Below are 26,087 nucleotides of genomic sequence, written 5' to 3' on the forward strand. Positions count from 1 at the left end.
AGAGAAAAGGGGAGCAGAAGTATAGACAGAGAAAGCAGGAGAGTGAATGAGCAAGCAGAGAAGAGGTTAACAGATTGGCGGGGGATAAGAGGAAATAGGGCAGGCAGAGAGAGTGCATGGTGAGCAATACATAGTTAATACATAGTTAATCTCATTAACCTTACATATCCAAAGGCCCAAAGTGGGGGGGGAGTGGAATTCTTCCATAAACTAGGAACACACACACACCTTAGCAGCTGTCACCAGATACTTCACCACGGAGCTGTTATAGGATTTCTGAAACCATCATCTAAATGTAAGAGGAAGAAGGCCGGGTGATCCTGGGTCGGTCTGACCGCCATTTTCTGGCAAATCTCCCTGACTCCCAACAAAAAGGCTTGGATGGCCGGACATTCACAGATAATATGAAGCATTTAACCTGTCTCTATTGATTCCGAAGAAAAAATAGTATACATCCTGTCTGGGGTTCTGTACCACCGTGTTAATACCTTATACCCCACTTCCTGGAGGCCACTATTGATTGACCCTTTATAGGCCAGTGTAATCACTTCTCTCTGTGAAGGATTTACTTGTATGTTGAGCACCCTTTCCCATGCCTGCAAAAAGACTGGGGTTGAGTCCTCTGAGGCTTTGTGGAGTAAGGAGTATATGTGGGACAGTCTCATATCCAATTTCCCCAAACAGACCTGTTCAAAATCTGTGAGTTGTCTAGTACGGGCCATTGGGTGAGATTGAGCTCCTAAAAAGTGTGAAAGCTGAGCCACTTTTCAGAAGTCCACTGAAACAGCAGTGAAACATCCCTCAGATCCTCCTGTGAAACCTAGTAGTCCCGACACAAAATGCAAAACCCTCTCAAGCCCCTCCTCCCTCAACATCCAATAGCTTCCCCCTTCCATACCTGGTGAAAAGGCTGGGTTTCCCTTTATAGGCAACAGCGGGCTGGGCATGGGTGATATATTCTTGTGTGACAGGTACTTTCCCCAAACCAACAGGGTTGCCTGCACAATCAGATGGGCCCTGTCTGTGTGATGCACTGGCAATGCTATCCACGAAAGGTATTGTAAAGGTGTTTTACTGAAACTCTGTTCCAGCCGAACCCACTGTTTTGAGTCGGCATGGTTGCACCAATCTAACACCCGAATCAAATGGGTTGCTACATAATAGAGAAGATTTGGGACTCCCAGTCCTCCTGCCCTTTTGTGCCAGAATAGTATCTTCCTACTCTGTGTTTGGGTCCCTGCCCCAGCACATGAACCTAAATATCTTGAACTGCAAGTGTTTGAAAAAGTAGTGGGCAGGGCTTAGAACAAATAAAAAATTCTAGGCAGTAAAATATCTTCACGATCTGACCACGTCCTAGCCATGAGAGAGAGCGTTTCACCCATTGTTCCATGTTCCCCCCAATCCTCTGTAAGAGAGGTTTAAAATTCAGGGCATAGAGACTCTCCAATTTTGCAGAGATCATTACCTCCAAATATTTAATTGGTTCCAGTTCCCATGAACTTGAAATTCAAGGCTAATTGGTCATGCTCTGTGGTAGGTAGAGTTAAATTTAGAGCTGCACATTTCAAATAATTAACCTGAAAATCGGAAAGAGCCCCATACTCCCTGAGAGCCCTCATTAAATTGGGCAAGGGGACTGCAGGGTTGGAAATCACAAAAATTAGGTTGTCCGCAAAAGAGGCGGCTTTCTGATCAGTACCAGCTTTCTGCGTCCGCTGAATATCTCCTGCCCTGTACCAGGGCAATCACCCTGCCTTGTACCATTAATGATTGTCAGGAGCCCTGAGACAAACCATTCACCTGCACCGACGCAGAGAGCCGGAATTAATTTGAGCCAATCCAGGCTAACATGCGCCCACCCAACCCAATATGGGATAGCGTGAGGGTCATGAATTGCCAATCCACTCTATCAAAGGCCTTTTTCTGCGTCTGTTGACAGGAGAAAAGGCTGGAGCCCCCGACAACTGTGCCGCATAAATTCACTCAAGGACCCTAGTGGAATTGTCCCTCGCCTCTCTGGCTGGAACAAACCCAACCTGATCAGGGTGAATGATTTTCTGGACAACACTGGGGAACAATCTAGAATAAATTTTTTGTTGACTTCAATTTTTAAGCTTATTTACATTAAAATAGGTATGCCGATTCTGAAAGTGCAGTTAGTTTTCTTCTATCCTGTCAAGTTTGTTCTCTACAGCTTTTAATGAGATTAATGTAGTGTGGATTTGTATGGGCTATTCATTTACACGCAAGACAGTGTGGTCAGAGGTTGTGGGCTGCTCTATGTAGTGAATAGGCAAAATTTATTTTTCTACTTACACACGTATTTCAGATCATGTGTGGCTCTGCTGTTTCTCGTCGTAAGTGCCTAAACAACCCTGATTCATTTTGTTATACCTGTGGCAGTTTCACCATTCCCAGTGAGAAGGAAAAGACTATCATATCACATCATAAGACTTATCTTAGACTCCATGTTGTTTTAGTCTCCATTTTGTAAAATAACTATCCATGGGAAATATAACAAGTAATCTGCTTTATTATGGGGGGGGGGCCTTTGAATCTTGTGCCTCAACCTCTTCCTCCAGGGACACTTTGCTGTGGAGACCCAGCACCAGCACCTCCCATTCGGCAGCATCGGTTCAGCGCCAGCACCAACCTGTAGTTTTCTATTTCGGTGCACAATTCCGACGTTGCCACGCAGTCCTGATGTTGCGAAGCCTGGGTTCCCTCAGCCACACGGGCGCAGCCATTCTAAGTGCCTTGCGGGAGCAGGAGGAGAAATGGCTAACTCCCAACAGACATCAGCCAGGCAAGGTCGTGTGTGACAATGGGGCCAATCTGCTGGCAGCCCTGCGTTGTGGGAAACTCGCGCACGTACCTTGCCTGGCTCACGTCATGAACCCTATAGTACAGCGCTTCCTTCGGAATTACCCAGGCCTCCAGCAGCTGTTACTGAAGGCCAGAATGTTGCCAGATTGGTGGAGTTACAGTGAAATCTGAACCTGCCAGTGCACCGGTTAATTTGTGATGTGGCCACATGTTGGAACTCCACATTTTACATGCTGCAGCGGCTGGCTGAACAACAGAAAGCGGTGGTGGATTACGTGTCAGAGTCTATTCGTTTCAGACGCATACCCACACTACCTTTTTTCAGCCCTGTGGAGCGGCTGCAAATTGAGGACTTGTGCACTGTATTGTCACCTTTTGAAGAGGCCACCAGGATGATCAGCAGAGATCAGGCCTGTGTAAGTGACACCATCCCCATCACATGCCTCCTGGAACAGATGATGGTGGATCTCGGACACGACACAGAGCGGACGCTGCAAATGTCATCTCAAACATGCGTGCCTAGTATGCATAGTGCACCACCAATCCAGGAAGAGGAGGAGGTGGAAGAGGATGAGGAGGACATTGCAGGCATGGGAGAAGGGGAGGAAGGGGCAGAGGAGGACATTGAGGGTACATAGCATCCATCCACCCAAACACAAGGCGGCATGTTCCGTGGATGGCAAGACCAGGCGGAGGAGGAGGAGGACAACCCTGTGCTGCTGTTCGACCCACAGGAGTGTGGGTCCAGAATTACCTCAGCTGTGGGTAGTTTGAGCCACATGACATCCTTCATGCAGGAGTGCCTAGCCAAAGATCCACGCATAAAACACATAAAAACTAAGACTGATGACTATTGGATTGCTACATTACTGGATCCACGTTACAAGGCTGAGATACAACAACTGATCTTGCCCCAATACAGGGGACCTAAAATGCAGCACTACCAAGAAGTGCTTGTAAGGGACTTGTGCTCAGCCTTTCCAGCTGGCAGCAGCAGCAGGGATCCCCATGGCAGTTCCATATCAGAAATAATTATCTGTATTTTTCTTACAGAAATATAGAAATTTTTATGTTTATTTTGATGGATAGCAAGTTGCTATTTATGAAAATACACAGAACATTTTTTGTATTTCTGTAAAAAAATGCAGAGAATTAATTCTGATACCACTTGCTATCAAAATAAACTGAATTTTTTTTTATTTTTGTAAAAAAAATACAGATAATTAATTCTGATACCACTTGCTATCTATCAAAATAAACATAAAAATTCTGTATTTCGGACTTCTGGTTCCGACGCCTCATGTGAAGCAACGAGAGACGGAGGCTCCCGAACACCCTAGAGATAACCAGCTAATAAATCTGCAATCTGAAACACTCGTTTCGACTCGCCAATTCATCTTCTGGAAACAGCACTTTGATCGTATGGATAAGTATCTGGGGAAAACACCACCTCGCAAAGCATCTAATCAATCATTTAGACACGAGAGTCGGAGGGGGAAGGAAGTTAAAATGGCCGCCGGAAAGGAATCTTTAAAAGTGAGTAATCAATCACCACGTGTGTTTGCAGAGGAGATTGTGCCTGGCACCCCTGACTGTTCTAAAATTGCAGAAGCAGTAGCAGCTATACTGACACCAGCTCTGCAAGAAACATCAGATGCTGCTATGGGGAAAGGTGTACAATCTTTAAAACATGAAATAAAGGCGCAATCTACTCGGATAACTGGGGCTTGGAAAACAAGCAGATTACTCTGCTTTCACGACTGGAGGATTTAGATAATAAAGCCAGACGCAATAATCTGAGGATTATAGGGATCCCGGAAAGTATAACGCCGAATCAACTAAATGAAGTGTGCGCGAATATTATTCCAGATTTGTTGGATATTCCACATGCTTGTAAAGTAGAATGGGCGCACAGACTGGGACCTGAACGCAACGGTACCAGGGGGGCCAGGCCAGTGATAGTGAAATATTTAGATTACAATGAACGTACTCTGGTCTTTCAATCATACAGAGCCAAATGAGAAAATTCATGGATGGCCACTCCTTGTTGATATTTGCAGATTATACGATTGAGGTGGTGCTCAGAACTTTTCCAACATAAAATCAGATTTACTTTGGCTTATCCAGCAACGCTATATATCAGAGATCACCAAGGCCAAAATTGTAAATTTACATCGGCAGAGGAGGCCACGGAATATATCAAGTGTTTAAAACATACGACAGCGGGCGAGTTGACAAGCTTAACCCAGGAAGGGGTTCCTTCGACCCAGGTTCCTTCGACCCCACCATTCTGTAGGACAAGTACCTAAGCAACAGCGGTCACATAATGATAGTAAACCATGTCAGCAACATAACCAACCCATGGAAAAGGAGCAGAAAAAGTCGCATCAAAAGAAATCTGTGTCTTAAACGCGAGTTTATTTATGCTCTTATTTGACTTGGGTCTCCTATTTGTATCCAGAATTGCCATGGACACGTGAGAAACCTCTTATTTGTCATCTGATATAATATATGGCTAAGATCTATTTTAGTGTGATATGCCAGGGGGGATGTTTACTACCTGGCCAGCGGATGGGTCACTAATATTGGGTTTTGAGTGTTTGAGTGTTTTGCCGAGCTCTGTGGCAGAGCTCCTAGGGTCTTTTTGTGGTCTATATCCCGGAGGGTGTGAGTCTCCATTGTCTGCAAGAAGATGATGATAATGACGGACACAAATTCTATGAGGAAAAAACGAAGTCCTCAATTTTTTCAATGTTTGTTTCTCTGTGAGTTACAGAGCCTGTTATCAAAACTTTGTTTTCTAGGTTTTTTTATGTTATGTACCATGGCCCAATTATTTTTCTAAAATGTACGGAAAGCAAATACGATTCTCAGGTGGTTCAAGTTGGTCTAACCGTTATCTCAATCTATATGGTGACAAAGCCCTGTTTAGGTTAAGACTCGAAAATTCCAAACAAAGGAAAAAGTTGAACACAGAAATGGTAATTTTGATATCTGTATATCTCTTTAATGAAAGTACTTTCTTGGAATGTTAAGGGGCTGAGATCCCCAAATAAAAGAATGGCAATATTACGCCATCTTAAGAAATTGCACATGAATGTAGCGCTCCTACAGGAGACGCACTTAGCTGACTTAGATTTCCATAGGATGAGGAAAATGTGGGTTGGGGAAGTATATGGCTCCCTAGCTATTGGGAGAAAAGCTGGAGTTCTGATATTGCTAAATAAACATTTGCAATGTAAGACCTTGTCCTGCTCCTCAGACCAAGTGTAGGATTGCCAAATTGGTACTGGAATTTGCTGATAAAAAAATGACCATATACAATATATATGCACCTAATTCTCCAACAGTTCAATTTTTTCAAACAATTATCTTATGGCTTTCCCGAGACTCAAACCTATATAAACTTATTAGTGGAGATTTTAATATGGTGATGAACCTGTATGAGGATAAAACTACTCAATCCTCACTAGGTGCGGGGCACGGAAAATTAAGAAAAAAATAATTTATAGATTCTATGCATCTTCATGTTGTGTGGAGGGACAAACACCCGCTGGAAAAAGAATTTACTTTCTTCTTGTATGTTCATAACTCTCAATCAAGGTTGGATTATTTGTTTAGCTCTACATCTTTGTACCCTCTGATAGACCACCCAGAGATTGGAGCAATGGTCCTTTCAGACCATGCTCCCATAATGTTAACTGTCCTAGACCTAGTCCCCAAAGGCGACGCTTATTTATGGAGGTTCCCATCTTATTTATATAAAGATCCAGAATTCTGGACAGTTATACAAGCTGCCTGGAATGAATACAAAAATAATAACTCTGAGCATGTTGAAAATCACATTTTATACTGGGAAGCGAATAAGGCGTACCTACGAGGCAGGATTATGGCATATATGACCAAACGGAAAAAATTAACATGCAATAATTATTTTAAGGCTCTGAAACAGCTTAAAGAATCTCAACAGAAACTAAACGATAACCCAACGCTGCTTAACCGACAGGTGTGGAAAGCAATGAATGTATTTGATAATTGGAGGGAGAAATATGAACAATTTTACCAAAAAATGAGAGATGTAAAATTTCATTGTTACGGAAATAAATCAGGCAAAATGTTGGCGAATTTAATCCGAGCATTTTATAAAACAGACAGGCAATCTGACTACCCATCCCAAGGAGATTAACTCTTCCTTTGCCGCCTTTTATAAAGATCTGTATAGAGACACTCCAGTACATGCGGCTAAGGCAGATGATTTTTTGGGGAAACTAACTCTACCGTTGTTAGCAAAATCACAAATTGAGTGGCTGAATTCCCCTATAACCACATTAGAAGTCCAATCCACCATATCTAGTCTTGCGAATGGGAAAGCACCTGGCCCTGATGGTTATTCAAGATGTTCTACAAGATGATGAAAGACGACTGGGTTTAGGTTTTATGTGATCTTTATAACTATTTGTGGGACTCGGGTCTTTATTTCCCAACGGGCAAGGAAGCCTATATAAAAGTGTTACCCAAACCAGGCAGAAATTGTATACTGCCTGAATCGTATAGACCAATTTCGTTTCGTTTCGTTAATAAATGTGGATGCCAAAATATTATCGAAAATTATGGCAGACAGATTGGCCTCACTACTACCTGGCCTTGTTTCTCTGTCCCAGGTGGGCTTTGTGAGGGGAAGAGCAGCGGTGTCCAATATTCGAAAAGTGCTGGCAGTTTTGGAGGTGGCTAAATCACAACCTGATAATGATATAGCAATCATCAGTATAGATGCCGAGAAGGCTTTTGATAATTATTTGTGGACTTGTCCGCAGATAGGTCAGTTATGGGATGAGGTGTTACAATTTATAAATGAAACCACAGATCAAATGCTCCTTAAGGACCCGATTTTGTGTTTATTTGGTTCTTGGGAGCATGAGGACTCTGTCCCATTCCCGGTTAAACATAGAGGTTGGACCAGTATATGTCTACTAACGCTAGGAGAGTGATTCTGAGGGATTGGATTAATTCTGAGGCCCCGTCTGTACGGGAGGTACTCGCATTGTTAAAAGTAGTATTTGATAGGGAATTATTTGAGTGGGAGAGAGAGGGAGATAAACGGATCACCCGCTTCTTTCAGATATGGTACCAATATATAGAAAAAGTACTTAGTGTACAAGAAAAATTGACCATCTATGAACGTTTCAAACATTCTACGTGGATAATAACACAGGGACTGCTGTAATTTAAAATGATTGTGAGCATCTTGGACGGTATAGATTGTTATGTACTATAATGCTTTCCAGTAAGATTATTCATCATTTATGTTTGTAAAGAATTTTTGGGCCTATGGATAGATAGATAGATAGATAGATAGATAGATAGATAGATAGATAGATAGATAGATAGATAGATAGATAGATAGAGTTTTTGTGTTTATTTACTTTTCTTTTTATGTTATGTTCTTTGTTTTATGTTTTATTGTATTGTATTTTATTTGGACTGTGATGTTATGGAAACTAGCTGTGAAGTAACACTGGAATTGTATTTTTGTTTTGTTTTTTATAGATTGTGTTGTATTATTTTTTTTTTTTGTTGTACTAGTTGGAAAAACAAAATAAAAATTATATTTAAAAAAAAAAAATCTGTATTTCTGTAAAAAAAATACAGAGAATTAATTCTGATACGACTTGATATCAAAATAAACTGAATTTTTTTTTTTATTTCTGTAAAAAAATACAGAGAATTAATTCTGATACCACTTGCAATCTATCAAAATAAACTAAATTTTTTTAATTTCTGTAAAAAAAAAAATACAGAGAATTAATTCTGATACCACTTCCTATCTATCAAAATAAACATAAAAATTTCTGTATTTCTGTAAAAAAATACAGATTTTAATTTGATAGCACTTCGTATCTTTCCTAAAATCCATAAAAAATTCAGTATTTCTCGCCAAAAAATAGAGATATTTCTTTCTGATCCAACTTTCGAAAATCTAGATATTTAATTCTGATAGCACTTCGATAGCACTGTATCGATCCAAAAGACCATAAAAGCTTTGATATTTCTCTACAGAAAATACAGATCTTTAGTTCTTATCCCACTCTGCTATATATCCCTAAAGCCATAAAAATGTATGTATTATTATACAAACAATACAGATTTAATTCTGATAGCACTTAGATATGTATCCTAAAACCCATAAAAACGTATGTATTTAAGTGAGACAAATACATATATTTAACTGTGATAGCACTTGCTAGATATCCACAAATGATAAAAAATTTATGTATTTCCCCGCGTATTCCACCAAGTCCGTTACCTTTTATGTGGTTTCACTACATAGTAGGTATAGAAAGTGTGATTTTCGGTAATCCATTAATGTCCCAATTAGCTACAGCTTCTACGCTGTCCATAGAGTTTATGGCCTCAACCTCCAATGTGGTCCACGCTACGTACCAGGGACCAACGCCTCCTACTGTCTGTTACTGTTCCCGCCTTCCCAGTACCCAACTCTAGATGCAAGATACTAATGTAGTCCACGATCCGTCTCAGAGCCCACCGCCTCCTCCTCCTGCTGTAAATGATGAAACCTGGTGGCTAATTTTTGGACCAGAGGAACCCTGTCGTGTCTCTCTTTGCCTCTACTCGGAGACCGTGTAAAATGCGGCATGTTACCTTGGCCGCCACATAAAATGGCCTTGCCAGCAACAGCAAAAGGCTTCCCTATTTTTTTTTTACTTGTAAAGTGTTGTGCAGAGCTGGGGGAGTCTTGACATGTCTTTTTAAATGTATTTATAGGCTGTAAAAGCTCTCCTCTTTCTGTATTTCTGTAAAATAATACAGATATTTAATTCTGATTCCACTTGCAATCGATCAAAATGAACCGAAAAATTTCTGTATTTGTGTAAAAAAAATAGATATTTATTTTGATACTACTTGCTATCTATACAAAAGGACAGAAAAATGTATGTATTTCTCAACTAAATATACAAATATTTCATTATGAATCACAGCTCCATTACAAGTGATATATGCTTCCAAGTAGGCAGAGGGCCCTAATGGGGATGCTCGTTAAAAAAAAAAAATTAGCCAGCTACAGCTACATTGCAAGTTATTGACCTCAGAGACAGAGTAGAGGTAGAGGGCCACTAGGGTGAGGAGTAGAAGCAGATGCAGAAGGCTGTGAACGTGCTCTTCTTATCAGGGTGTCAGCAGGCCGTGCAGCATTGGACGACTAATCAGTACACTCTGCAGAGGGGGTGTTGAAGTCATTGCCGATCCAAGCCTTATTAATTTTAAAAAAAGTGTCAACATTTTCTGCTGAGAAGCGAATCCCATTGTCACTCACTACGCCCCAAGCTGCACTGAATGCTCTTTCAGATAACTCACTTGTGGCTGGGCAGGCAAAGATCTGAATGGCATGTTCTGCCAGCTCCGGCCACTGCTCAAGCTTGGATACCCACTAGCCCAGTGGGTCCTGGCTTTGCAGGTTGCAGATGTCCCATGCAGAGCTCAGGTATTCCTGCACCATGACTGACTACCGCTGCCCAGTGTCATTGGCAATTGCTGAACGACTGGCAGCTTGCTTCTACTGAAAAAAAGCCTGCATAGTTTGGTTTAGACGACCTCTGCCACCCATGCCGACCTCTACCGCTGCTTAAAGCAGTTGTTTGGCTCCCATGGCTGGTGGAACTGCCATTGGGTTCCCTGCTGCTGTCATGTGGCTTAAACTACCCACAGTTGAGGTAATTCTGTACCCAGACTCCTGTGGGTCGAACAGCAGCAAAGGGTCGTCCTCCTCCTCCGCCTGGTCTTGCCATCCACTGAACATGGCGCCCTGTGTTTGGGTGGATGGATGCTCAAGTACCCTCAATATCCTCCTCTGCTCCTTCCTCCCCTTCTGCCATGCCTGCAATGTCCACCTCATCCTCTTCCACCTCCTCTTCCTGGATTTGTGGTGAACTATGTCTAGTAGGCACGCATGTCCAAGATGATGTTTGAAACGTCTCTTGATGAGGCGTCCACTCTGTGTGGTGTCCCAGATCCACCATCATCTGTTCCAGCAGACATATGATGAGGATGGTGTCACTGACACAGGCCTGATCTCTGTTGATCATCCTGGTGGCCTCTTCAAAAGGTGACAATACAGTGCACAAGTCCTACATTTGCAGCCACTCCGCAGGGCTGAAGAAAGGTAGTGTAGGTATACGTCTCAAACGAACAGACTCTGCCACGTAATCCACCACAGCTTTCTGTTGATCAGCCAACTGCTGCAGCATGTAAAAGGTGGAATTCCAACATGTGGCCACATCAAAAATTAACCGATGCACTGGCAGGTTCAGATTTCCCTGTAAATCCACCAATCTGGCATTGGCTGTGTACGACCGGCAGAAATGCGCTGACAACTTTCTTACCATCAACAGCGGCTGGAGGCCTGGGTAATTCCTAAGGAAGCACTGTACTATCAGGTTCATGACGTGAGCCAGGCAAGGTACGCGTGTGACTTTCCCACAACGCGGGTCCGCCAGCAGATTGGCCCCGTTGTCACACACAACCTGGCCTGAAGTCTGTTGGGAGTTAGCCATATGTCCTCCTGCTCCAACAAGGCACTTAGAATGGCTGCGCCCATGTGGCAGAGGGAACACAGGCTTCGCAACCTCAGGACTGCGTGGCAACGTAGGAATTGTGCACCGAAATAGCAAACTGCAGGATCTTGCTGGCGGTGAACAAATGCTGCCCAATAGGAGGAGCTGGGTCTCCACTGCAAAGTGTCCCTGGAAGAATAGTTTAAGGCACAAGAGCACAAAATTGCATGGTGATGTGCTCTGGGCGGAGGTAGGTATGCAGGCCTTGCTGCAGCTGTATCTTCCCCTGTTGCCACCAAAGTTACCCAGTAAGCTGTATAGGAAATATATCTTCCCAGTCCATGCTTGTTCGACCAACCAATGCGAAGCAGGAACACATTTTTGTGCAAAATACTGTCGCTTAGGCATAACGTACTGTGGGTTCCGGCACAGAAATGCGTAACGGAACACATTGGAGTCCACCAGCCGATAAGGGAGGAGCTCTGATGCTATCAGCTGTGCAGTTGCCGTATTGATTAGCTTTGTTTTGGGGTCATTTGGGCCATATTTCCTCTTGCGCTCCAGCATTTGGGGGATGGAAGGTTGGATGCTGCTAATGCTAACCACAGAAAGATTGGACAGTGGGGTAGAAGTTGTGGGGGATGGCAATGATGCCTGGTCTTGACTGCTAGCAATGCAATAAACAGCAGCTGATCTGCGTTGGAGCTCCTGCTCACCGCTGGTGGAGCCTGAAAAAGGTAATGCTCGGCTACATGTCCCACTCAAATTGATGGCAGCAGCACGGGTAACTTTGGTGGCAGGAGGAGGAAAGGCAGCGGAGGAAGTTCGAGCAGTTTGAGCTTGCTTCTAGCATCTAGAGCTGGGTATTGGGCAGTGGGCAGGTGGCAGCAGTAAGAGCAGGAGGAGTAACACAACCATCCACACTATATCTTAGGGCCTACCGCTTCCTCCTGGTGCTTTTACTGCTTCTGCCTGCTCACTGCCCAGTGCCCAGCTCTAGATGCCAGACTAGACTCAGGCTCAACAGGGTCTTCTTTCCCCGCTGATCCTGCCAAGCCCGTTCTGTTTCATGTGGTTTCACTACATAGTGGGTATGGATTGTAATCTTGTTGATCCATTCATGTCTCCAATAGCTACAGCTTCGACAAGTCCAAATGGGTGATGGACTCAACCTCTAATGCCGTCCTTGCTCCTTCTCAGGGCCCAACGCCTCCTCCTCATGCTGTAACTGATGCCGCCTGCCCAGTTCCCAACTCTGGATGCCAGTTACCAATGCGGTCCCCGCTCCGTCTCAGTGCCCACCGCCTCCTCCTACTTCTGCTGCTGCTGCCACCTGTCACTTGTAACGTATACCAGAGCTGTGTAGCTGGCTAATTTTTGGACTGAAAGACCGCCCTCAGAGACCTCTGCCTGTACTCTGAAGCCTGTGTATGGCTTGTAACGGAGCGTTGAAACCTGGTGGCTAATTTTGGGACCAGAGGAACCCCCTCATGTCCCTCTCTGGCTCATTGTCTCTGTACTCGGAGACCGTGTAAAATCCGGCATGTTCCCTTGGCCGACCCATAAAATGGCATGAGCTATTCGACCAAAACTGCCTGCCAGCAACAGAAAAAAGACTTCCTTATTTTATTTTTACTTGTACAGTGTTGTGCAGTGCTGGGAGAGTCTTGACATGTCTTTTTATATGTATTTATAGGCTGTAGAAGCTCTCCACTGAACCGAATAACAACCCAAAGTTTTCCCCCATTGACTTTAATGGCGTTCGAATTCGATGTTCGAACACCCGAATAATTATGCATTATTCGACCAAATAGCGGTCGAATCGAATAGTGAGCTATTCAACCAACAGTACTAAGGATTCCTGAATAGTCACTTACCGCTTCAAAATTGTATTTACCTTACTGTACCACCTACTTTACTTTGTGTAAATATTACCATATTTTCTGAATAAATCAGAACAGCAACTCTATATGAACTGATGTCTGTGTCTGTTATCTTATGATTGTAATAATAACCTAACAGGTGATGTTTCTTTAGGAAATAGATAAATTTCGCCTTGACACCAAAGGGCGAACATCAGCACATTTGTAGTGCAAGCCTATTTGGCATATTTCACAGTTAAATTTGGTGATCAAGATAAGTCTTGGGCCCCTTATAAGGTGTGCAGTCATGTCAAGGGTTTACGGATGTGGACAAAGGGAACACGTTATAAGATGCCATTTGGTATACCTATGGTTTGGCGACAGCCAGGAGACGACAGCCCAGTGGCTCATTCAGATGAATTCCCGTCTCTAGACATGTAGAACTGAAGGAGACTGTTTCAAGTACCTCATTTCGACATTTCCTAGCCTGTCATTTGATAAAATAAAGGCCAGTGTGTTTTATGGTCAACAGATTCAGCAGCTCATTAAAAATAAACATTTCATCAGGACAATGTCAGAATCGAAAAGAATGTTTGGTTATCACTCAAAGCCCATTGTCAAGGACTTTCTTGGAAACACACAAGCAAGTAATTACACAGAAATTGTCCAGAAATACTTGGAAAGCTACAAAATGCTTGGTTGCAATATGAGCACTAAGGTGCATTTTTTGCATAGCCATCTAACTTCCCGGAAAACCTTAGAGCAGTCAGTGATGGGCAAGGTGAACGATTCCATCAAGAATTGAAGGTCATGTAAGGCAGGTATCAGGGTAGATGGGATGTACATATGATGGCTGACTATTGTTGGAGCATCCAGCGGGATTGTCCAAACAATGAACACTCCAGGAAAAGCTATAAGCGTAAATTTTTACCTTAACCTCTTACCCGAATAATTTTCAAATGTTTTACTGTCATAGAGTCATGGAGTAACAATAAATCTTTTGTATGAACAAAAGAAATTTAAATAAACAGTACATTCAAGTTATTATTTCATTATATGTAAAATTTGTATGTTTTTTGACAAAAGAACTGGTTTCGTAAGAACTGGTTGTGATAGAAAAAAAATGGGGTAATTTCTGGATTCACCACCCAAAAATTAGTAAAAAAAACAAGCGTAAAACCTAACTCAACAAAAATTATGTTCCACAGTGTAATTCATTGAATTCTGGATGCCAAAATTTTAGTGAACCACTTTAGATCCTGATTTAACAGGGATATAGGTCTATAGCTTGGGCAAACCGAGGTGTGTCCTTCCTTTCTTTGGGGATAATGGTGATGTGGGCTATAAGGGATTCTGGAGAAAGCATGCCACCTAAAGCCAGAGAGGTAAAAGCTTTCAGGACATGTGGCACTAGCTGGTCCCTATATCTTGTAATAGGACAGAATAAAGCCTTCCGGGCCAGGCGATTTTCCAGAAGTGGTATTCTTAATAGCACTCATAGGTTCCAGAGCTGTTATAGGGCCCTCTAAGCAGATTCCTCAACGGTTAGTCTAGGTATACCCGAACTAGCCATATATTGTACATCTTCTGCACCCTAATTTGCCTGATAATAGTCTCCAAACTCTGCCGCTATATCAGATGCACCTTCTGACCCTTCTTATCCACAAGGAATAAATGTTCTTGCTCTTTGAGCTTTTAGAGAGTTGGCAAATATCTTACTGCTCATCAGATCGTCCGACAACGAGGCATTAAGCCTCCAGTTTCAGGTTTTGGCCACTACATGCTGCAAGGCAATATTAGAGGAACAATGGTGCATGGTCAGAAAGGGTTCTAGTCACTATGGCACAATTTACCACTTGAATCAAGTCCGAATGTTTCACCAAAAGTGATCTATTAGGGAGTACGATTGGTGACCGCTGAAAAAATTTAAAAAATCTTGCACAGAAGGGTGCAAGATCCTTTATACGTCCACCAATTGGTGGTGTGGGAGGCATCTTCTTTTAATACGTCCTTGTCCAGGTCTCCCTCTATCAGAAGAATGCTTAACATCCACATTCTGATCTGCTGCAAAATTTAAATCGCCACCAAAATTCAGCAATCCCTCACGGAAGTCCCCTAGTTTGTCAAGTTTATGTGTTAGAAAGGTAGTCTGGGCCGTATTAGGGTCATACACAGTAGCCAGAGTCACCAATTGGTTGTTCAGATATGCTTTTACAAATAGAAAGCGTCCCCCCTCATCACACAAGACCTTCTTCAAGCTCCAAGAAAAGGAGTGAGCCAGCAAGATACACACCCCTTTAGTCTAAGAGACCCCTGAGCAGCTATGGTAGCGCACGAGATTTTCTCTCGTTTAAATTGTGTCTCCTGTAGAAAGGCTACATATACCCTGTACCTATGAAGCTCCGCTGATGGAGCGGAGCGTTTTTCGGGTATGTTCAAACCCTTAACATTTAAGGTGACAACTTTGATCTTGTCCATCATTTAGTGAACACTCTACTCAAAACTAACCTGTTAACAACCTAAAGTGCAACAATTGTAAATCAAACACAGTCTTGTGGGAAAGGGGTGGAAGGGAAAGTGCAGGCGGGACTAACAGGAGAACTAGGAAGTCAGTTGGGATAGAAGTAGGTTTGCACCATCGGCTCCCTGAAAGAATGTACAAATTTCTATGAAGTACCGGGGCACCAGTCAATCAGGAACTAAGGGATCACCAATGACCAGTCACCCCTCACTACTAGGATGAGAGCCCTGAGGTGGAAACTGCGAAGGCCCGACCAAGTCAGGGGCCCCATTCCACCACACATAGCACACAGTAAGTACACTGAGACCAAATATTTTCTCCCTCCAATGCACGTGTTTTAAAAAGTTATCAATCCAAAGTGTTCCGGTACACCTTTTGGCGCTTTCGACGACATCTGCCCCATTGGACAGACGAGGCATTGCCTAACGGGGCATCTAGGAAGCCAGGCCCTTTTGGCCAATCGGGAAGTTCCACTGGGGGCAGTGAAAACATGGCCAGAGAGGACAGTAAGTCCTAAATGTCCACTACCCTCTCCAGAGAGCGAGCCGGAGAAGGGGGTAGACTGGAGGATGCCTGGGAGCGATTTTCAATGACTAAGTCAATGGCAGGAGAGGCTGGTGGGGAATCATTACTCACTGCGCTGCTGGTCTCCTGCTCCACGTGTCCCGATGGCGCCATCTTAAAGGCGTTGCAGCCTCCCTGTGAGGAAAAAGGGGCCCAGTCTGTTTTGGTGAAGAAGAAATCCACCGATTTGGATTGGCAGCGTTCACTGGCGTGCTGTGTGGCTGGGGCATGTCTACGACCCATCATGCTGGGGAAACAGCCTGGAGTGTACATAGCACTCTCTGAAATGCCGGGCAGAGCGGGAGCTCCTCTATGAGTGTCCTACCCGATCTGGTGCATGCGCAATCTCCAAACACACATCTTTCTTGTCACCACATCGCAGGCCATCATTTGCCTTTCTGCCAGGGAACCATTTCTCCTGTCTTCAGTTTCTTGCTTGCAAACATTGATGGCATAATCCGCTGGGTAGCCCTAACGGTTCTATAGGCATCTGTTTTGTGTTGCAGAAGAAACTCAAAGTTCAGGAGAAGTGTAAAAGTTGTTGGTTGTGATACAATAGCCCTGATTTAGCAATCGCTCAATGAGTGAGAGAACAGAAGATGTTGCCATTCCATAGTTGCTGTATTTAGAGTAAATTTTGTTCCTTTTCCAGTGTAAAGGACTGAATTCCAAATGTAGCTAGTTGACGATTCGCACAGCATGTGGGATTTTACGCCAAATTGTGCTCTCTTTGATGCAATGTATTGCACCTAGCTGAGCCTCCCCTTGTAGGTCATTAGGCTTTCATCTATGCTGATGTCTCTTTCTGGCACATAGGTCTGTTGGAAATTTTTTAGAATCATTTGAGATACTTCCCGAATTTTCTTGAGTTTTGGTGCAGGATGAGTAGTTTCATCAAATTGTGAAGTGTAAATATAATATCAAGGTAAATCTGTACACTGACATGACTGCCAAAGAATGGAGTGGCAAGTACTTGTCTCAGCAACTATTTTTTCAATAACCTCATCAGTCAGAAACAATTGTAGGTCAAGGGGTCATCGCATTCACCATTTACTTTCATACCAGGTGCTTCAGGAAATTGGAATTTTGGGGGCACTGCCTGAGCCTTTCCAAGGTTGATAGACCACCAAGTTCGCACATCACTGACCTCAAGCTCATATTCGTTGCTGTGTTTACTTTTACTGTCTGATGACAAGTATCCTGTGGAATCGCTATCGCTTGATTCCACAAGTGATTCTAAATCATATATTGCTGTTTTCTAGCTGTTCGAAATCAGCTTTTTACACTGGAGAGACGCCTTTCGGAAGCGAAAGTCAAATTTCCAGTCAGAAGTCAGGGACGTGTTCTAGGTCAGAGACATTTTTTCAAATGAGGAAAAGGTCAAGAAAAGTTCAAACAAAGGTCAGGGCTGATAGTGGACAAACAGTAAGTCAGGGCACTGGACAAAGCTGTCGGATGCACTAATAGATAAACTTTTGGATTTATTGTTTATTTGGATTTATTTTTTTTATAACTTTATCGCTGTGATCAATGTGTTAAAAGCAGATTACAATGTAATCTGCTTTTAAATTTCCTGCCAGGCCACGCCTCCCAGCCTACTGACGCTTCACGCATCACATCAATCAGGCGGGGGATGTGATGCCAGGTGACACAGAATCTGTCCGGGCATCGCAAAAGGATGCCGCTGGATCGTGGGGAGCAGGTAGTATTTTTTAAAATGCTACCCCAAGTGTGATTCGGGGTTACTGCTTTTGGTACTTAAAATTCACCCCAAGCCACATTCAGGAATACCGCCTGGGGGTAATGTGTTAAGAACAGTCAAGAATAGGGTTCTTAGTGACTTTGACAAATCGTTGAATTGTTATTCTCCATAATGTCAGGTCTTTGTGGGGTGTTCTTAGTATCCAGTGGTTAGTACACAGTGGGCCAAGGAAGTATAACTGGTGAACTGGCAAAAGACTCATTGGTGCCCAAAGTTCATTGATACTCCTTGAGGAAAGGGTGATGGGGGTTGAATCTGATCCCAAAGAGCCACTGTAGCACACACTGCTGAAACATGTAATGCTGGCAATGAGGAAAGCAGTCAGCATACACAGTGAGGTACAATGCGGAGTGCCAATACTAACTGCTGTCCACCACCAAAAACGCCTACTATGGACTAAAGAACAATAAAGAAGGTGGCCTGGTATGATGAATTACATTTTCTTTTAGGTCATGTGCGTGAGGTGTGGATTGTTTACCTGGGAAAGGGATGAGAACAGACTGCACTAAAGGAAGAAAGCAGCCCAGAAGATTCGGTGTGCCTTATCTGATGCTTATATCTTGATGCCAAATACCACAGGCGACCTTTATAGATCTTGTGGATTATTATTATTATTATTATTATTATTAAACAGGATTTATATAGCGCCAACATATTACGCAGCGCTGTACATTAAATAGGGATTGCAAATGACATCCTGCCCTAACCAAACTATTCAACCTCTCCCGTTCTACTGTTATATACCCTTCCGCTTTCAAACATGCCATAATTCTCCCTATCCTGAAGAAACCTTTACTGGACCCCTCCCTACCCTCCTTTCTCCATCCTCCCATATATCTCCAAACTTCTTGAACGCCCTGTATACAAAAAGACTCACCTGAGCATTAACTCTCTCCTTAAACCTCGCCAGTCTGGCTTTAAACCTGCCCTTTACACTGAAAAAGCCCTTACTAAAGTAGCCAATGACCTCATCAGAGCCTTTTCCCTCCTCCTTCTTCTTGATCTTTCCTCCGCTTTTGACACTGATCACCCCCTTCTAATACAAATCATGCGCCCTATTGGTATCAGTGACACTGCTCTCTCTTGATTTACTCCCTATCTATCTGACCGCTCCTTTCAAGTTTCTTTCAGTGGTAATCCCTCCTCTCCCACTCTCCTCCCTGTTGGTGTTCCCCAAGGGTCAGTCCTTGGACCAGTTCTCTGTACACCTCCTCAGTAGTCTCATATCCTCCTTTGGCTTACAATACCATCTGTATGCTGATGACACTCAAATCTATTTGTTTACCCCTGACTTGTCTCCCTCAGTCTTGGATAAGGTCTCATGCTGCCTGTCAGCCATCTTATCATGGGTGTCTGACCGATTTCTGAAACTCATCCTGGATAAAACAGAACTCATCATCATTCACTCAACTCATCAACACCACTCTTAACAACACTGTTATTCAACCCTCCCCTCAGGCACGTTGGCTTGGCCTCACCTTTGATCCTGCCCTTTCATATACCCCCATATTCAGAACACTTCCAGGTCCTGTCACTTTCACCTGCGCAACATCTCCAAAATCCACCCCTACCTGTCCTCAGAGACCACAAAACTCCTTGTACATGCCCCTATCACCCCTCATCTGGACTACTGTAACGTCCTCCTCTCTGGTGTTCCACTAACCCGACTCTCTCCTCTACAATCTATTATGAATGCTGCAGGCAGACTCATCTATCCTTCCCACCGCTCCTCTTCTGCTGCATCTCTTTGCATTTCTCTACACTGGCTTCCATTTCACCTTAGAATCAAATTCAAGCTCCTGTGCTTTGCCTTCAAATCCCTCCACAGTTCTTGTCCCACTTACATCTCTGACCTGGTAAAAAAAATACTCCCCCTGGCCGCTCTCTCTGCTCCTCCAATGACCTACTATTGACTTCCTCACTCATAACCTCATCACACACACGGCAACAAGACTCTTCTAGCTCTGACCCAACCCTCTGGAATGGTCTTCACCGTCCTATTCGGCTTGCTCCTACTTTCTGCTCATTTGAAAGAGCACTCAAAACCCACTTTTTCAAACTTGCCTACCCATCTTTTTTTGTCTTTTGAAACTGCCACTACCTCCCACCACTACATATCTCCCCTCTTATTGTGTGTTAATTCCCCCACCTACTAGACTGTAAGCTCTTCTGTAAGCTCTTCACCCTGGCTCCTGCCCTAACCAAACTATTCAACCTCTCCCGTTCTACTGTTATATACCCTTCCGCTTTCAAACATGCCATAATTCTCCCTATCCTGAAGAAACGGGGCAGGGTCCTCTCCTGTGTCACTGTCTGTATTCGCCTGTCATTTGCAACCCCTATTTAATGTACAGCGCTGTGTAATATGTTGGCGCTATAAAAATCCTGTTTAATTAATAATGACAATACTAATAATAATAATAATATTAAATAATAAAAATCTTGCCCTGTAAAAACTATTAAAAGTGAATGCCACGCTGGGAAAACAAATGTATTGGTTTTATAGAGAAAAGTAGATACCTCTATTGCACTAAAAGAGGAGCCAGGATAGCAGTACAACTTCCTGAATCATTTTGCCTACTCCCTACCTCTTAGATTTGTTACAACTATCATTTTATAAATACACACAAGCACATGAAATAAGAAATGTCTGTAGTCTCCAACACTACTCAGGTTCAAACTTGCAGAGGGTTGAGTAAACTGAAATTTGATTTTAAAGTATTCATACACAGACAATTCTTGTTTCAGTTCTTGTCTTTTGAGGAGTTCATTATCTAGCAGGAAGAGGAGTCGTGTTCAGTACAAGTTCTGAAAGCGTCATAGAAGGGAGTAAATGAACCAAGGTATCTTCTGACCGGTAATTAATATTTCTTCTGGAGCTTATATCCCAGCTCTGGATTGCTTTCCACATCCGCTCTTCCACTTCATGCCTCGATGGCTCCAAAATGAACCAGGCTTCTGGGCCATCAAACATGATGTGTGACAGAACCCCACAGGCATTATACGACACTTCAATCCCATCTGCTTTGCTGTCCAGAAGGTTGCTGGTAGAAGTAGAAGGACACAAATGAGTGTAAAATTTTGCCAACCAAGGCTGTTTTACAAGAACAGGAAACAAAAAATGTGATCTGGCCACAGGAACCTATCAATATGCAGCTTTCATTATTTGCCTAAGTAATGAGAAACACTATGACCCCTTATAATAGGCAAAGCAGGTTTGCAGGCCTAAAAACCCAGTGCAGAATTCACTTTTAGGTGGTTTAAATGACACAAAAATCTGAACAATGACATTCCCACTCCTTCTCAGCCACCAAAGCAATTGTGTCATATCTATTTGGAAATTGCAAATAAATACCTGCTGATTTTGCTAAAAATCTGGTAATGCCTGGTGCTGTCCCTCTGCCTGTGCTGACTGTTATTAGTTACAGCTCCCAGAGTACTACAGAAACCCCCTTTATGTTTTGAAGAGTAAAAAGTTGCATGCCTGTAGTCCTTTCTAGTTTATGTTGTCCTCATATAGGGGAGTGAGTGGGGGCTGATTGAAAGCGTGTTAACAAGCAGAATAAGAAACCTTTCTTTCCACTGAGATGAAATACCTAAATATACAGGAGTGTGCATAATGTTAACAGTTTATGAGTTTTACATTTTTTACTCTCCTTCACAACATCTGCCTTACATAACTTTATGAATCTTGGAAATTAGTTATCCAAATCATTTCTTTGGCTATGCCTTCAAACTGTATCTGTGCACATAGCTATCGGCAACTATTTATTGCTCCCTCATTCATGTCACAACTCCAGCATTCTCTGGATAGCAGTGTGACGAATGCCATCTCAGCTCGCACCCCTGCGCATAGACTTTCCAGCACACTCAGCAACAGTCCACGCACAAGCAGTCTGAGAAGGGCTGTCACAGGGTTAACCACTCTGTTTCCCCTTGCCAAACACACCATCATAGGTAGACAGCCACCAGGTGCTTAGACAGAAGCACGCATTGTTACCTTGACAACCGCAGTTATGATTCTGCTACTTTACCAATGACTGTGTCACCCTGTAGCCACTCCAGACAGGGATGTCTCAGCAATCACAATGTTTATAGCAGCGTTTTTGTGTTAGCAAGTTACAATATTTCTACTTGAAGCTTTCAGAGATTTAGCATACACTTTTTTTTGTGTTTAACAAGTAAAAACATACAAAAAATGTGCATAAACAAATACAGAAAAATAAAGATCAAAGAACAATAGCAGAACTCTATAACAACAAATAGGAACAGCATAAAATAAAAGGGAAAACTGTGAAATTATACTTAAGTAGAGTTGGTTTGCCTTGGTCCAGATTGCTGTGTGAAGTCCAAGTTATTAGTCAGAGTCACTGGGATTACCTGCAGTGCACAATGTGCCAGTGCCGTTGTCCTTAGCAACAAGATGGTAGATATCAGTGAGAGCTCCCTCTGCTAGACTAAGGCTAGGTACACACGTACAATATTTGTCGTTAGAAAGCGAACGACTATCGACAGATCAACGATTATACACAATTATTTTGATCGTTCAAATATAATCCACACACTAGGTATGATTGTTTGAACAATGCAGGAAGTGATATGTAAAGGAGAAAGTGTACTGCAGAACCATCCACGATCACTGAACGCCCGTACACACAATAGATCAACAATCGTGGCCCAATCAGATCCGCCGGGACAGTTGTTCGTTTCCAGCGACAATCCTCGTTCATGACTTCGTTGGCCAATCGTTGTGCACTTTTTTTGTTAACAATTATCAGACGATCAGTCGTTAGTCGTTTGTTTCCAACGATAATTATTGCATGTGTGTACATGGCTTTTTCTATGCCAACCACAGAGGTGGGACTACTAAGACAATCCAATGACAGCAGAGTGGGGGCTGTCTGAGGGACTGTGTCCACATGGGTTACGATGCTTGTGGACACTTTCAAAATGCCCATGTATTAGCCATGATTAGTAATTTTATAAGTATAGATTTTATGAACTGCCAACCCCTAGATTATTAATTACCACAAAATATGGAGTTCACAGACCAACCTAGGCATGTCTGGGACTTATGGTTCACATGCTAAATATGGTTTCCAGGCTTTCCTGAAGCCTAGACTAGTTCTTGGTCTCAAAATGCTCACTATAATGATCTGGCTACAAATCGGCCAACTACTACTTTATACAGAATTATATAGTGGAAATATACAGATAATAATAAATGGTTTTTTAATACTCTACTAGCATTATCTGTGTTTTTTGACTCGTGGAGACACAAAACTCCAACTTTTACAATGGGTGTTGTAAACTAGAGGGTCTGGAATGATGCTGGTTGTCAGATACAGAAATATCTGATAAGGAGAACTTTGTGACCCTGGTCTGGTATATTTTCAAACGAAGACCTTTACATTTAATGGAAGATCAGGAATTCCTGATATCCCCAACATCACAAGCAGTTTGGAAAAACTGGAAATCGATTTGCTCTGGAAAGTAAAGTCTATTTTTACTTGGTCTGTCTGGATTCTGTGACATCATCTCTCCTTTTTACAATGCCTGAAACTATTTTCTCTAGCTGTGATCAGTTTTCACAGCTGCAATTCAGGAATAGCTGTGACATGAAAGACAGAGCAAAGAACAGCTTACCACAGGTACATTCAGATTAGACAGAAAGAGGTATGGTAAAAATAACTTTAACTTTACAATGGCACTTCTCTTTAAAACATTTTTAAAGATGTGCCCCCAAATTATCCAAGTCCTCACAATTACCTGAAAACAGTGATGAATTGTGAGGTCATCAGCTGTGGTCGCAGTTCACGCACCTCTGCTACATTCCCCAGAAGCCCTAGCATGTTGCGATGAAGTTCCTGCTTCTCTGGAAATTCCTGCCAATGAAAAATTTATTATTTCACATTTTAAGGCTATCTTAAAAAAGAAAGAAAACATAATGATGCTAGAAAGAATAAAAGACACAGACTTACCCTCAGGCAGTCTAGAAATAGCTTCATGCCACTGTAGTTTAGAAACATCTCGCAGTTATCTGGCGTCTCATCAGTAATGTTCCACAGTGCACTCCAGGAAAATTCCATCACTTGGTCGCACTGTTGGGCGAAGCAAAGAGATGATGTATAAATGTAAGCTGATAGATCATAAATTCACTAGCAGGACTGGAGGTGTATTTGAACTGTACTATTTAGTTGACTAGAGACAAAATGGTTTAAAAAAAAAATGCTTAAAGTGCAACCAATGTCAAAACTTTTACTTCACATAAAAGGGTAGATAACCCTTTTGTGTAAAGTAAAACAAAAAAAAAACAAACAAAAAATAAATATAAATATAAATATAAATATATATATATATATATATATTTTTTTTTGCAACACCCTTTTTTAAAAAACAAAAAAAAAAGTCCCGCATTCCAAGAGGCTACTAGCTGCTCCTTTTGTGCATGTCCGAGATTGGGCCTTTTCTTTAACCTCCCTGGTGGTATAAATAAGGAGGATTTCTAAATGTAAAAGCAGTACATTCAAAAATCCTCATTATTTTAAATGTCCTGCCCAGTCCTGCCAACCTGCCTCCAGGCTAAGGCTCGGGAGCAGATACCCACCAGGGAGGTTAATGGAAGAAGAAAAAAATTAAGATCTCATGGCCAGTGAGATTGGCACTTTTTTCCCCCTGATTAACGTCACTAGATATTGCGCCTGCACAGTGCAAGATCAGGTGACATACCAAAAAGGAAGAAGACCCAAAAAAAAATTGTGAAGCCTGGCGCACAGGAAGGAGAAGGATACTGGACCTGATTGAGGAAACCTCCAGATGGATCAACAGATCTGTGGAATTAAAGGTAAGGGTGATTTTTTTAATTTTAGTTTAGTTCCGCTTTAAATAACACATTACACTAATGCTATCCAAGAACCATTGAGACTTTACTAAATCTGAGTAAAAACTCAAATAGACAGCCCTGAGCGTAGCCCCAGTATGCAAAAGCTGTCCCAGAACCACTCAAGCTGTACTAAATCCAAGGACCAATATGAACCCTGTCCTTATTTTGCCTATGCTATGCTAGAACCATGTATAAAGGTTGGTAAATATCACTAACTTTATGTCAGTTTCCTAATTTCCACACCAAAAGGGGAAAAAATTTTTAATTCACAAAATGATAACTTACAGTTTTGTCTTGCAGCTTCTTCTGAATCAACTTCAGCATAGTCTGAGGAGAAAAAAAACATGAATATAGTTTGACAGACATAAGAAATTAGTTCACTCCCCATAAACCAAGGAATGTTATATAGAGTATGATATTATGTGAATGGCTTTTCCAAAAATTAAGTTTCCATGAATCCATGGGGCTTATAAATTCCTTATGATAGACACACACACACACAATACAATACAATTCAACTGTACTATCTATTTTAGCTTTACTAAAACTGTATAATATTAGCAAAACCTAAAAAACAATTCATTCACTGTGAAACCAGTAAAAGAGCCCCTTATAATAAATAGTAGTTGTTGGGAGATCTAAAAGTAACTGTCAAAATTAGATTCCATAATGGTGTATGATCACCTTAAGGCAAACTTGCAGCTGAATTCAAAACTCTACAGATACAGAATAAACATTGACCATTCTGACGTGCAAACTCTGACACTTTCCAATAGCCTTAAAATACCCCCCCCCCTTCCTGTCTCTTGAGCACTAAAATATTGAGGTGTGTGGGAGCTTTGCCTTACAGAATAACCTTAGATTTGGCCATAAATGGAGAGTTCTGGATGATCTTGCGCTTCTATATAGTACCTAAAATATAAGAAGTAGTGAGGAAGTAGTAACCACATTGCCCTCACCAACCATTTGAGCTGATACTAACTGATAAAAACAATGCACTTGCTGCAAATGTGAAAATAGGTTGTCCTATCAATGAGTTGCAAGTTTTTACAGTATAACGTACATTAATATTAATATTTACAACAAGCAGACCTAT

At 42.3% G+C, this 26,087-nt stretch overlaps 1 protein-coding gene and 1 long non-coding RNA gene across 2 annotated transcripts in view; one reads left to right on the plus strand and one right to left on the minus strand.

Moving 5' to 3' along the window:
* Positions 1-26,087, plus strand: part of LOC140344162 (uncharacterized) — a 72,861-nt gene that overhangs the window by 29,831 nt on the left and 16,943 nt on the right. The window lies entirely within an intron of this gene.
* The window catches only part of ZER1 (zyg-11 related cell cycle regulator), a 63,525-nt gene continuing 56,273 nt past the window's right edge, over positions 18,836-26,087 (minus strand). Inside the window, exons 10-13 of the mRNA XM_072431125.1 lie at positions 25,277-25,318; positions 24,090-24,209; positions 23,878-23,993; positions 18,836-21,152 (exon numbers count right to left, since the gene is read on the minus strand). Of these exons, the coding sequence (XP_072287226.1) occupies positions 20,879-21,152; positions 23,878-23,993; positions 24,090-24,209; positions 25,277-25,318 (552 nt within the window). The 3' untranslated portion in view covers positions 18,836-20,878. The remainder of the gene's footprint in view (positions 21,153-23,877; positions 23,994-24,089; positions 24,210-25,276; positions 25,319-26,087) is intronic.

The sequence above is a fragment of the Pyxicephalus adspersus genome, chromosome Z, assembly GCF_032062135.1.
Source record: "Pyxicephalus adspersus chromosome Z, UCB_Pads_2.0, whole genome shotgun sequence".
NCBI lineage: Eukaryota > Metazoa > Chordata > Amphibia > Anura > Pyxicephalidae > Pyxicephalus > Pyxicephalus adspersus.